At 43.4% G+C, this 12,674-nt stretch overlaps 1 protein-coding gene across 3 annotated transcripts in view; it reads left to right on the top strand.

Moving 5' to 3' along the window:
• asic1b (acid-sensing (proton-gated) ion channel 1b) overlaps nt 1-12,248 on the top strand; it is a 115,057-nt gene extending 102,809 nt beyond the window's left edge. For all 3 annotated transcript variants that reach the window (XM_003973090.3, XM_029827087.1, XM_029827088.1), the window contains 7 exons: nt 4,104-4,254; nt 5,066-5,122; nt 5,320-5,473; nt 8,039-8,130; nt 8,491-8,570; nt 9,912-10,013; nt 12,070-12,248. In XM_003973090.3, coding sequence (XP_003973139.1) covers nt 4,104-4,254; nt 5,066-5,122; nt 5,320-5,473; nt 8,039-8,130; nt 8,491-8,570; nt 9,912-10,013; nt 12,070-12,165 — 732 coding nt within the window. In that variant the 3' untranslated portion in view covers nt 12,166-12,248. The remainder of the gene's footprint in view (nt 1-4,103; nt 4,255-5,065; nt 5,123-5,319; nt 5,474-8,038; nt 8,131-8,490; nt 8,571-9,911; nt 10,014-12,069) is intronic.
• Nucleotides 12,249-12,674: the final 426 nt, after the last annotated feature.

The raw sequence follows: 12,674 nt of genomic DNA, 5'->3' as shown, positions 1-12,674 counted from the left end.
CTTCTGTGTTTTCCTCATCAATAATAAAACAAATTTAGACTGAATCTGAAGGTGTTCTTTATAAAGAGCAGGAGAAGCTGAAGCATGCAAATTCTTGATTCTAAATATTTTCTTGGTGAATGACATTTGATATAATTTGCACATGCGTTAACACCTTCAAATTTTCCCAAAGAGTGTGTCTAAAGGTCTCTGGAGAACCATTTTAGCATCAAAGAACAGGGAGATCAGTGAATGAAGTGATTCTTTAAAGGAAGCTTGGGCTAGAAAAGAGGAATTAAGTCTCCCCTGTCTGGAGGGAGGGTCGACACCACTAGGAAAGCTAATCTCAATAGATACGGGGACGTGGTCTGAAATAACAATGCTATAGTTACCCACATGAGTGAACTTCTGATTTAAAACATGCATCCAGGAGCAAAAAAATCAATCCGAGAATATGAATGATGAATGTGCAAAAAATAAATAAAAAAGAGATGAGATTTCGCTCTCCATTGGTCAAATAATCCTAAACTGATCAAATGCGTCAAGGAATTTAGCCGATTTGGATACCTGATACCAGAGGATTAGAGGAAAACCTGTCCAGGGAGGGGCCTTCAATTAAATTAAAGTCACCACCAATAATTAAGTAGTGGTCATCAAATGTAGGAAGAGAGAAGTAATTACAAATCTAAGATTAGGTTGTTTGGTGGAGTTTAATAACTTAATAGCAGCACCTCCTGCCCTTAAAGGAAATTTGGAGGGAAAAAATGTGCCCTATCCAAGATCGCTTGATACGGTTAACCTCTGAGGAGTGAATTTCCTGTAAAAAGAAAATATCACCCCTGAGTTGCCTTAAATGAGTCATTATCATTATCGAGGTTGAATGGGCTGTTGGCGCCCTTCAGGTTCCAGGAGATAAAGCAAAGATTCTTACCCTCATATCGTACAGGAACAGGGGGCAGTAACTCCCACGACCCTGACAAAACCTTGAGCCAAAGAAAAGGGGAGAAAACAAAATAAAAACACATAAGAAGGTCAAGAATCAGCCAACAAAAGGCATCATGGTATCCCCCACGTCCCTCCCACTCCTCATTCCTTACAAGCTGCCCGTAATTTCAAAAAATATCTTCATTCCCAACAATATATCACTTTCTGCTTCCACAACCTTCTCTTGCTTAAGAGGTCGAGGTGAACATTATATAAAACATACAGCGCGTTTTTAAAGAACCACATGTGATTTCAGAAAAGCAACGTCAGCCCTCCAGTGAGTTTGCCTCAATAATCACCTTGACAGTGAAGTGAAAGATTTTCAGGTGAAGTGCTGTGTTGGTGAGTGCAGCCAGACTCAATCATGCTCTCAAAATCATGCATAATGAATGGCGAAGGAAAGAGACCGATTGGAGGGCGACCGCTGACCTCGGGTCAGAGAGCGGCCGTTGGCATTCCGCTGGCGGCATCTGAAAAAAAACTCTCCCCCTGTTTGTTTGTTTGCAGCACTTTCTGTAATGTAGTTTGTTGCTTTTTGCCAGCGGTTAATTTATTATTATTTGTTTTTCATTGTCTGACGGGCTCAAACGTCTCAAATCCAATAGCGTTCGCTCACAGCCGTTGAACTCCTGGCTTCAGCAGTCCTGAGTGTAAAACTGTTTGGTTCCTTTTAGGCAGCCAAGCTGTCACTCACCATGACTGGACAAAAGAAAAGTCGGCACTTTCTCCTTTACTGAACATGAATAACAAAAGCGTCCACCCACGATCTCCTCTTTCACCCTCCAATGAGTCTTGCTGACTCCGGCCTTTACTCTCACTTTTTCCCATTTTGTTTTTGTTTCTTCTGTCCTTCCAAGTTAATCAAGGCCCCACCTTGCATGTGGGGTTTTATTTAATTAGATTTGCGTGCAGCTTAAGTTGCGAGTCGCATCGGCTTGATCGACTGGAGCTTTTAGAAAGCCAACTAAAACTAAATTTGGCTCAGCTCTGAGGATAGCAGTCTCCTCCACAGGTGAGTGGTTAATGACCGCTCCTCCTATCAGACATCCACTCACCCTCTCCAGTGCTCTTTAAGTTCTCTCTGACTTTGTTAAAGGTCTTTTATTTGCATATAAGCAAAATAATCCCGCTTGCTTTTAGTCATCCCCTGTTTTTCTGTCCTCAGTGGCCATGAGTGATCATGCACATGCATGAGCATTGCAAGGCCTTGCTTCCTGTTGCGCTTTGGAATAAATTGTAAAGGCAGGTAAAGGCTGTAATCAGAACGGCGGCCTTCAATTTATTCTTGCGTGAGCGCTCAGTAATAGACTGGTTAAACTGATGAGGGAAACACGCAGCTGCTGGTTTACAGCCGGAATAACAAAGTATTGATGAATCAGTGTTGTTAATACATTACAGGTAGGACATGCAAATTGATTTCAGTTTGCTGATTAAATGCAGTTATTTAAGTCAAAGTAATTGTTCATTTATTTTGTTCTTTTTCTTTATTGAAAAAATTGCAATAGTAGCTCTCAGTTGTTTCTATGTCGTTTTTAATTGTTAGTATTTTTGCCTTTTAGATTATTGACTGAACCTTAAAGTGTTTTTTATTTACTTGCTGAGGAAGGCCATCCCAAAAGTCCAAAGCACTGACACTGTCTCTGCAGCTCTCATACCTGATGTTTGTGTTTCCATTGGCTGCATGGTGGCAGAGATCGGGGCCATCCAATAGGAAACAACTCTGGTTCGTGCAGACCACCTGATAATGAATTCATTTTCAAATGAAAACATTTGCATTTGTAATAATTCAAAGTATTAGAACGTGCACTGGAGCTAAACAAAGTCACTTTAGCGGGATTAAATCAACTGCTTCTCAGTGATTCACAACACATTCAATCTGAAATTTCACCCATCTGCAGCCCAGAGGCAGGATTGCACCCTGGACAGGTCTGATGACCTGGACTGATGTCCATCGCAGGACACACTACTCCCTCCCACACTTACAAATACGACTCTCCAAATCAACTTCATGTGCTTGTGTTTAAACTGAGGGAGGGAAGTACCTGGAGAAAACCCACACTGAACCACACATAGAAAAGCCCAAAACTGGTATCAAACAGTGCTGTAGTGGTTTGTGCTATTGCCTCACAGCAAGACAGGTTATATCCCCAGATACAACACATTTCTGCACATGTAAATATGTTCTCTCTGTGTCTGTGTGTGTGTGTGGGCTTCCTTCGAGTGCTCCGGTTGCCCCAACCATTAAAATAGCATCCACAGATCATCAGTGGAAACAAGAATTGCTTCTTAAGCAGCTTACCTTTAGAAATAAGGGCTTACATTTTTTTTTTAAATCTTGCTATAACATGCTCACCGCTGCACTACCGTGCTGTTAAAACTCAGATTGCATTTAATGTGAGGTCTTTGGATGGAACTGAGAGCATAGGAACATTGAGGTAACACTCAGTGCTGTTCCACTGTAGCCTCCACTTTTTTTTTTGTCATTGTAATTTGTAATTGCTTTCCAACATAGGTCCTTCTCATATTTAGTCTCTATGACTGTGTCAAATGCGGGCTCTACAGTTACACAGTACTTTTTTTTTTATGGTTGTTTTGCAAAACAACCATAAGTGCCGTGTATAGCGCAGAGGATTTACAGCCGGGTGACTTCGCTGTGCTGATTGCCTGCGGTAAGAAGATGTGTTGGCGTGCAAATGAATTAACAGTTTACAGCTTGGGTTGCGCGGAAGGAATTAAAAAACTGTAGATCGATACAAAATGATTAAATGTCAGAACCAGGTCCCACAGCAAAGGCGTTTATCGTAACTTGTAATTTACAGCACTACAGTTGTACTAAAAAGCCGATACTACAAAGTGTGGGCACCGCAATGAAAGGTCAGAGGGAGAGTAGGAATGGGAGAAGCGTAGGAGAGAAGCACCACAGCAGTATCTGGCATGCACATGCTGGGTTAAAATGCGATGCCTTCTCAGTGTCACGTTAAATAAATGCACATCGGCTTTTCCCCAAGACAAATTAATGCATTCCTCACAATGTTGACAGAAAGGTCAAATCACAGCATTAATCCTTCACACACAAGCGGGGATGTTCAATAGACAGTTCGCTCTAAGTGGCTGTGCTCTGGTGCCTCCATCTCTCTCAGCTGACGTACCTGCCTCCGCCCTGGGGTGACTGCAAGGCCACGCCGATGGATTCGGACTTCTTCAGCAGTTACAGCATCACGGCCTGCAGGATCGACTGCGAGACGCGATACCTGGTGGAGAACTGCAACTGCAGAATGGTCCATATGCCTGGTAGGGAACCCGTCACGCAGCAGGCACGTGTAATGTTTTCATGACAGTTGTCAAGGAGCAGATGTTTTATTCAGGTGGGTGGAAATACGTGGACACCCCAGTTAATTGCGAAAACCAAGAATCAGCAATTTCAAAGTTGCATTTGTTCGGTGATCACAGCAGGAACATAAAAACTGCTCGATTAATCTCTGCAGCGTCTCAGATAGCAAATTCAAAAGAGGCTTGGTTGGTAGATTTGCCATCTGTTAAGCTCCCCTCCACCTCCACCTGTCCAATCACTATTAGCCTCCCCCTTCAATCAGGAGCTTTTTTTTTTTTACTATTTGCATATTAAGAGCCAGCCAATGTTTCCTTGTGATTAATCAGGGTTAGAAGCTATCTTTTCTCGGAAACGTGCAGTTGATTCACGTGAGACCCTTGAAGTTTAGACCTCAGAGTCTCTGCTGTATGCGCTTCATCTCCTCTATCGCTCCTCTAGATTCCCCGATTGTAGCACATCTATTGACGAGTGCTGGGCCGAACGATAAAGAAGGGCTGCTCAGCTGAGAGAGAGAGAAAGATGAGGAGGGTAGTGGAGACGAAAGCAAAACAAGTATATAAGTGTAGATAAGGAGGCAGCAGAAGTAAAAAAGAGCCATTGCCTTACAAATACACAAAGATGCTAATCTTTAGATAAGCAGCATGGACAGAAGGGAAAGGTCACGCTTTTGTGTGTGAGGAAATGAAGCTTTTTCAAAAAAAAATTACAATATGATATCATCTTTGATATCTTGACTCTTTTTTTGTTTTTTTTCCTGGCGTATCTCTGTAGGAGATGCCCCATACTGCACCCCGGAGCAGTACAAGGAGTGTGCAGATCCCGCATTGGGTAAGGAGCTAATTCTGTACGTTGTGTGTGTTCAGTATTTTGTATAGGGCTGTGCAGCGCACCTGATCCATGCGGATGATGAAGGATCACAGATATTACTGTTAGTCCTCAGACAACGTGCTGAACCTCTCCATCATGCATCCTCCCCCCTCTCATCCCCTCTCCTCCCCACTCCTTCTGGCTCACTCCCTCCTCAGACTTTCTCGTCGAGAGAGACAACGACTACTGCGTGTGTGAGACGCCGTGCAACCTGACGCGTTACGGCAAAGAGATGTCCTTTGTCAAGATTCCCAGCAAGGCCTCAGCCAAATACCTCGCCAAGAAATTCAACAAGACAGAGCAGTACATCGCGTAAGTCGGATGTTCCGGTCCAGCAAATTAGCACCGCAAGTTCCCCAGATAATACAAATACACTTCTCTGAATGTGGTGCGGCACGATTGTGCCTCTACATCTCGATGACGCAATGATCTTGGATTTAAAAAGACTTTAAAAGCAGCAGATCCACCTAAACATAAGCAGCTGCGCCATTTTGGCATGAGCGGCCCGACATCTGTCCCTGCCTCTGTCCCAGCAGCAGCTCCGGATTTATCTTGTGTTCACACTCCAGAGAGTTTGGGGGCTGGATTCCTTCCCAGAGACTACCCATCACAGATGCGTGGTTTGTGGATAGCCAGCACGCATCAAGCACTGCCCCTAACCCTGAAAACCATAAATCACGATTTCAGACGTTACGTCTCTTGAATGCACAACTTTTAATACTTCCGGCTATGTTTTAGAATGATCAAAGTTTTCCAACTCAAGACAAGGGCTCTTTCAAAGAAACAGTAAAAGCAGTCTTTGAAAGGGTTTTTTGGTAAGAAGCCATTGGTCTCGGATAGAATAATTCCTCAAACTCTTGCACGCATTTAACTTAATTAAAGCTGCAGTAGAAGTCATTTGTTCCACCACAGCAAAGTTACTGCTGCAGCCGGTCAAAATGGAAGGAGGAAATATGAAGACATTTCAGGCGGAATTAATCTGCAACACCAAGCACTTCTGTGACCCGAGTTTGGAATCGATCAAAATTAGTTTAGGGAAAGACGACGTTGCTACGGCAGTAATACGCTCTTTTATCTGTTACGCCCTGTTGAGAACGAGCTAATTAACACAGCATGTAGTCACACTGCCGGAAAAACAAATCCCCACGGATAGATGAGGACCTGTCACGTTGCCTTTATTTCTAGTCTTTGTCTTTCCTTCGCGTTCTGTCACAAGAGGCTGAGAAAAAGATTTCATCTCTCTGGCAGCATTCAACCAAAATTACAGGTTAGTAACTAAACAGAGCCATTACCCTGACGTGCAATGCATTCAACACTTCACACTAGTATACTTCCATATTGAAAAGCAGCAATTAGAACAAAATCTAAACCATAATTTCCCCACAGACTACCAGACAAAAGGAGGGGATCTACATTTTCAGCCGTTTAAAGAACTAGAAGCTAAATATTGAAATAGCTCTCTATCATATTTTGTTGATTTCTCAGGTAGATTACTATCATTGCTCATTACTATCATCATTCCAGCCTTTTTCCATCTGACAACCAGGATTAGGTCATTTCTGTCTCTACTGACATAAACTGAAGCTAAAAAATGTTTCAGAATTGCAGAGATATGAGTGCAGCAATCAACTGCTGGCAGTATTATTTGCAAACAGTCTATGCTTTTAAGAAGACAATAGATGCAGGGGTGTCCAAACCCAGACCCAATCCAGCCGGGTTTACTATCCTACCAGGTAGGCAACACTTTTACCAGGGATGCCTGCCTAGTTGGATAGAAAACACGGCTGGATTGTGGTCCTCGGGGAATGTGTTTGGCCGTGCCTGAAGGATTCACGTGATCATTTAAACTACTGCAGGTTTTTTTGGCAAAATCTTCAGGATCGCCCACTAAATCCCAAATTTTTGTCGGTGAACAATTGTGGTGTTTTATTTCTGTCATAAATTAGTGTTAACGGTGCAACACCTGTGAAGTGTGTTGCTGATATGAATCCCTACGTCAATGCTAAGTGAGGAAACACCACATGTTCATTCTGTGTCGAGCACATGACATTACCCCCACGTGCCTGAAATTGAAATCAAAAAGCGGCCAGGAAGCAAGACATGTATGTCTTGTTTGTTCTTGATGAGGTCGGCGAGGAGATGACGCTGAAATGTGTCTCTGATGTTGCAGAGGAGCAGACGCTGTGGCATTACTACGCCTCCATCTCAATAACTCCAGATGTCATTTGCAGTTAGTCACTTTAGTTTGGCCTTTGGCTTCGGCGCAGTTCCTGTGAAGATACCACACTCTGTAATGACTGCACCACAGCGGCGCAGCAATTACAAACCAAAAGAAGGGAAACTACAAAGTCCGGCTATGGTTTTGATGTTGGCTCCTGCGGGCTGTGATGTCTCATTCCGACAACGGAGATATACAGGAGCCAAAATTGCCCTGGGCCTAGAAACTAATCCAGGTTGTGTGTTTTTTTAATCAGTTTCTGCTGAGAGAATAAAATACAACACAATACTTTTACAACAAATGAACGAAGCGTGAATGCCCTGTCATCATTTCCCTTATTTTCCTCAGCGATTAGAGTCAACTAGGGAAATTAGCAGCAGCGGTTCTCTTAACTCTGCTCTGTTTTGTACAGGAAGTAGCACAGTCACTATAAAAGGGGAATAAGGAAAGATGTTTCCATCAATCCCATCCTGTTCCAATGCTAAAGGAATTGATATAGTGGCCCAACATAAAAATAAATATCTATTTAATATGTTAGTCGGGCAAAAATGAGACTTTTAAAATGCATCGCCGTGGGCTGTCTGGCGGCACAACAATCTGATATGCAATAAAATATATTTGTAATATTATGACTGCACGTTTCCCCCCTCTGTCTGCAGCGATAACATTCTTGTCCTGGACATCTTCTTTGAAGCATTGAACTATGAAACCATTGAACAGAAGAAAGCATATGAATTGGCAGGCCTTCTGGGTAAGAAAATGACTGTCGAATGGTTTGTTGGGAAGAGATAATGTGCAGAGAGCTGCGTGGCAGATGGGGTTTGTTTTGGGGTTTTTTTTTTTTAATCCAAAGTGACAGTAAAGCAAGTGCATGATTCTTTTTTTTCTTTATAATAAGTGTTTTGATCCCAGAAGACACAAAACTGTCTCTTTAATCTAGCGTGGAATTTCAACCACATCCAAGATCCATATTTTCTGTTTCATTGCGTTGCTTTTCACGCTCTGACAATTATTTTTTTTAAAAGTGTGTTTCAGAGCTTGTATCTGCGCGCACGGATGACTTCTGTTTTGAACTAAAGTACCATTTCAGCTTCTATATCTGTTTGATCAGGTGATATTGGGGGTCAGATGGGACTCTTCATTGGCGCCAGCATCCTCACCATCCTTGAACTCTTTGACTATCTGTATGAGGTAAAGTGTCTCCTCTTCAGCCAAATTCAGACATCTAATTTGCTTAAAGGATACAAATACACACACAATGTTTATGCAAATGTGTGCCGCTCTATTATTATATAATTTAGTCAATCAGCCAAATGAAGTTTTTTACAAAATGTCAGTTTTCACAGTAAGATGTGTTTTAGAAGGTGTGACGAACAGTGTGTCCCCTGCAGCTGAGTGCATAACGCACACGTTTGCACATGCACCTCTGAGTGACACTGAATACATTAACATTTTGGATGTATTATATTTTAAATTAGTCAGGATGTTTCAGTCGTTTCTCATTAAAGTAACTTGCTGCTGCTTTTTTCTCCCACTAGGAAAGCAGAGAGCCTTTTTGTGTTTCTGTCCTTGAATTTGTGCACGTGTTATTGTTCCCGCTACTCAGTGAGGGCCAGAATATTCATTTCGTCAGCAAGGCAGGCAGGTTTTTGGGAAGCGAGGATGTTTCGGCCATTGTGGTTTCACAGTGCTGTTTGAGGCTCAGTCTTTGGTTTTAAGGTTGAGGTTAAAGTTGGGTTGAGGTTGTTTAGGATTAGGCATTAAGATTGTGACTGTATGGGACGGTATTATGTCCGTTCCCATCCTTATCCAATTTCTGGAGTTATCACATTATTGTGATATGTTTAGGACAAAGAAGGCTAAAGTTCTTCTCAGTACTCAGATGTCTAAGCAAAGGACGGCTACAAGTAACTTGATTTACAGGTCTATTAGCACCCACATTAGGATAGTTAAGGCTAATAATAATAATAACTTTGACTTGTAAAGCACCATTTGAGAAACCCAAGGTCACTTTGCATAGCAATCAAAGCAGAGCAAATGTCTTTCTTCAGACTTGAAAGAATCCAGTGTTGTTGTCTGCGTGCTAAGACCAAAGGTACCGCCACATTAAAAAAAAAAACCAAGATGTATCGTTAAAGACCAGATGCTTGAGCCTTACATCACTGCATGCACACCTACCTCCGAGAGAATTCCTTTGAATACGCTGAAGCCAGGTTTTCTTTAATCACTCATTTTTTAATCACTTTTTTTTACCAGTAAAGATAATCAGGCTTGTGGTTCAGCTGTCTCAGAATATTGACACTAGCACTGATGCTAATTAGGAAGCTGTGTAACTTACTATATTACTTACAATATGACCCATTACAGATGTGTTGAAAACAAGAGTCTTATTGAATGACCCTACTGATGGCAGGACCTCAGTGGTGTGTGTGTGTGCGTGTGTGTGCTGGGGAAGGGGGGGGGGGGGGGGGATGTGAGACAGAGTGAGATGTAGCATCTCTGACTGATGAAAAACATTTTTTGCTTTTTCAGGTGATCAAGTACAAGCTGTGCAGGTGCACGAAGAAGAAACACAAAGGCCATAACAACAATGACCGCGGAGCTGTGCTGAGCCTGGATGATGTGAAACGCCATGTCAGTAGGCCGCCGCTTTAACCTTCCAGTTTGTGTGGTTTGTGCTGCTGTTACACACTGCTGGTCTTCATCTGCACTGTCTCAGAGCAACTGAGGACAAGTCAAAGTGTTGGGGACCAGTTTAAAAAAAAGAGTGAGGGGATAAAAATTAAGTAAATTAGAAAAGAAAAGGGAAGTGTGAAAAAGAATAAATAGAAGAGCTGGCCAGACAGAAAGTACACAGTGGTTTGAATTTAATCACAGCTGGGGGGGTTTCAGGACCAGCAGGGACAGGCTGGAAATGGAACTTCAGACAGCGTGACAGTTCACTTATGCCGGAGTCGAGACAGAGCCAGTTCACTTAGTTGTACGTCTGCATCCAGGTTGATAAAAACAAAGCGCCCTCGTCCACTTTCCATCCATCTTTGTCAGTTTTTATGAAAATATTTTCTCTAAATTCCTCTCAGTGGCGCTTCTTCTTATTTAATTAATTAATTCTCATTTTCTCATGCTTTTGTAAGGCTGAGGTCATCTTATAAATGAGTTGTGAAGAGGGTTTTATACATATATGCGTGTGTGTGTGTGTGTGTATGTGTGTGTGCATATGGACGGTTGGATGATAATAATAAAATAATCTCTTCCTCTCCCTCCTGGGCGTTGCCTCCTTCAGCTCGGGTCCTCTACCAGAGGCCTGGGAGTCTAACGGTTGAGTCACTCCTGGGACCACTGTTGCCTTCATGCCCCACATTCTCTCCATCTCCTCCTTCAGCCCTTGGTATTTCTCCAGCTTCTCGTGTTCCTTCTTCCTGATGTTGCTATCACTTGAGATTGCTACATCTATCACCACCACTGTCTTCTGGTGTTTATCCACCACCACTATGTCAGGCTGGTTGGCCACCACTATTTTGTCAGTCTGGATCTGGAAGTCCCACAGGATCTTGGCCTGCTTGTTCTCCAACACTTTCGCGGGTGTCTCCCACCTGGACCCTGGGACCTCCAGTCCATACTCAGTGCAGATGTTCCTGTACACTATGCCAGCCACCTGGTTATGCCGCTCCATGTATGCCTTGCCTACCAAGATCTTGCACCCTGCTGTGACATGCTGGACTGTTGCAGGGGCGTCTCCTGTAGATTTCTGCTAAGGTGATGACTACTGGGTCTTGTTCTGGGAGTTGGCTGTGCTCTGTCTGTAGGTCTTGCAGCCATTGAGCATTAGTGTTGTGTGTTGCCTTTTTCTCCCAGATACGCTTCCAGTATTGCTCAGTCTCAGCTCTGGGGGGGTCTGTTGTCATCTTGTTGCCCTGCCATTAAGAGTAGACCTTAGCTGGATTGGTGGAGAACATTGTGTTTATTCTCCTTGCCTCTACTTCTCTTGTGTACCTCTTCAGTCGGCTAGCCAGGGCTGTGAGCTTTTGCTTAGCAGTCTCCAGTGCCTCAGTTATGGACAGTTTGTTATATTTCTTGGGCAGTTCTGTCTTTAGATTCACACCTCTACTCAGCTCTGTTAGGAGGCTGACTTTTCTCCGTGTCCCACAATTTTTGCCTCTAGCCTTCTCCTCCATGGGGCAGTTTTCTCCTTCTGGCTGTTCATGCTCTTCATCTTGTAGCCAAGCTACAAACTATATATATACTGTATATACTTAAGGTCTAGAACAGTCATCATTGTTAAATAGTGTTGTTGTTTTGGGGGGGGTTAAATCCCCATCTGAGAATCTCTCTGAAGACGCTTGAGAAGCTCTGATTTACTCAGCCCACCATAGTAAATGTTAAACCCCTCCAGCAGCTTGTCAACCGGAAAACAGCAACAAAAGACGCTTTAGTCAGATTTCTAAAGAAAAAGACTTTTTACTACAATTTGAATGATTCCCCTCTTTGATCTGAACACAAACAAAATTTATTCAAACGCTGACCAGAGCCTGCTTGGATTAACCGTAATCTACAATTTAGCCTGTAACTAAAGCTATTAAAGAATAAAAGATGAAGTGAAATACTGCCAAAACTGCCCTTGAGTACTGGGCTTACCTCCATCTGTCAGTGCTAATGTCTTCCTTCTGTCTACACACTTCCTTCTCCGCAGACTCCTTGTGAGAACTTGCGTACGCCATCGTCGTATACCGGCAACATGCTACCTCACCATCCAGGCCAGACCAACTTTGAGGACTTCACGTGCTGAGCGGACACGGGCGTAGCATCGAAGAGCGTGCTATGCAACCAAAGCCAACCACACCATAACAACTGTTCGGCGAAGGTGGAGAGTGGGGGGTGGGGGTGGGAGGGGGAGGGAAGGGGTGTGAGCTGAACTGATGCCATGCCTCACAGGGTCATGCACCCATACAACGATAACCCAAAAGGAGCGGACGGGACATCCCAAATAGTTAAATAACGGACAGGTCACGCAGCCGTCCGAACTCTCCTGTCTCTTCTGACTTTTGGAATACAAACTGGAACCTCCCCAACACAGGCCTCCTTCTAAAGCCTAGAGTAGAGAAGAAGGAAATCTGTACAGTTATCATGACCCCCCTCCCCCACCCCATCCCTCCCCATTGCGCCTTTATATAACACCGTGCAACCTGTTCGTGGGACAAATCTCAATTCTGCTTAATCCACCGTGTGCAGACATCTGTAAATTTTGCAGCGCTCTGCACAAGCAGCTGCTGGACTCCAAAGTCAGTCTGGGGAGAA

This window comes from Takifugu rubripes, chromosome 19, assembly GCF_901000725.2.
Source record: "Takifugu rubripes chromosome 19, fTakRub1.2, whole genome shotgun sequence".
NCBI classification, from domain to species: Eukaryota; Metazoa; Chordata; class Actinopteri; order Tetraodontiformes; family Tetraodontidae; genus Takifugu; species Takifugu rubripes.
This window is presented reverse-complemented; position numbering and strand designations above follow the sequence as displayed.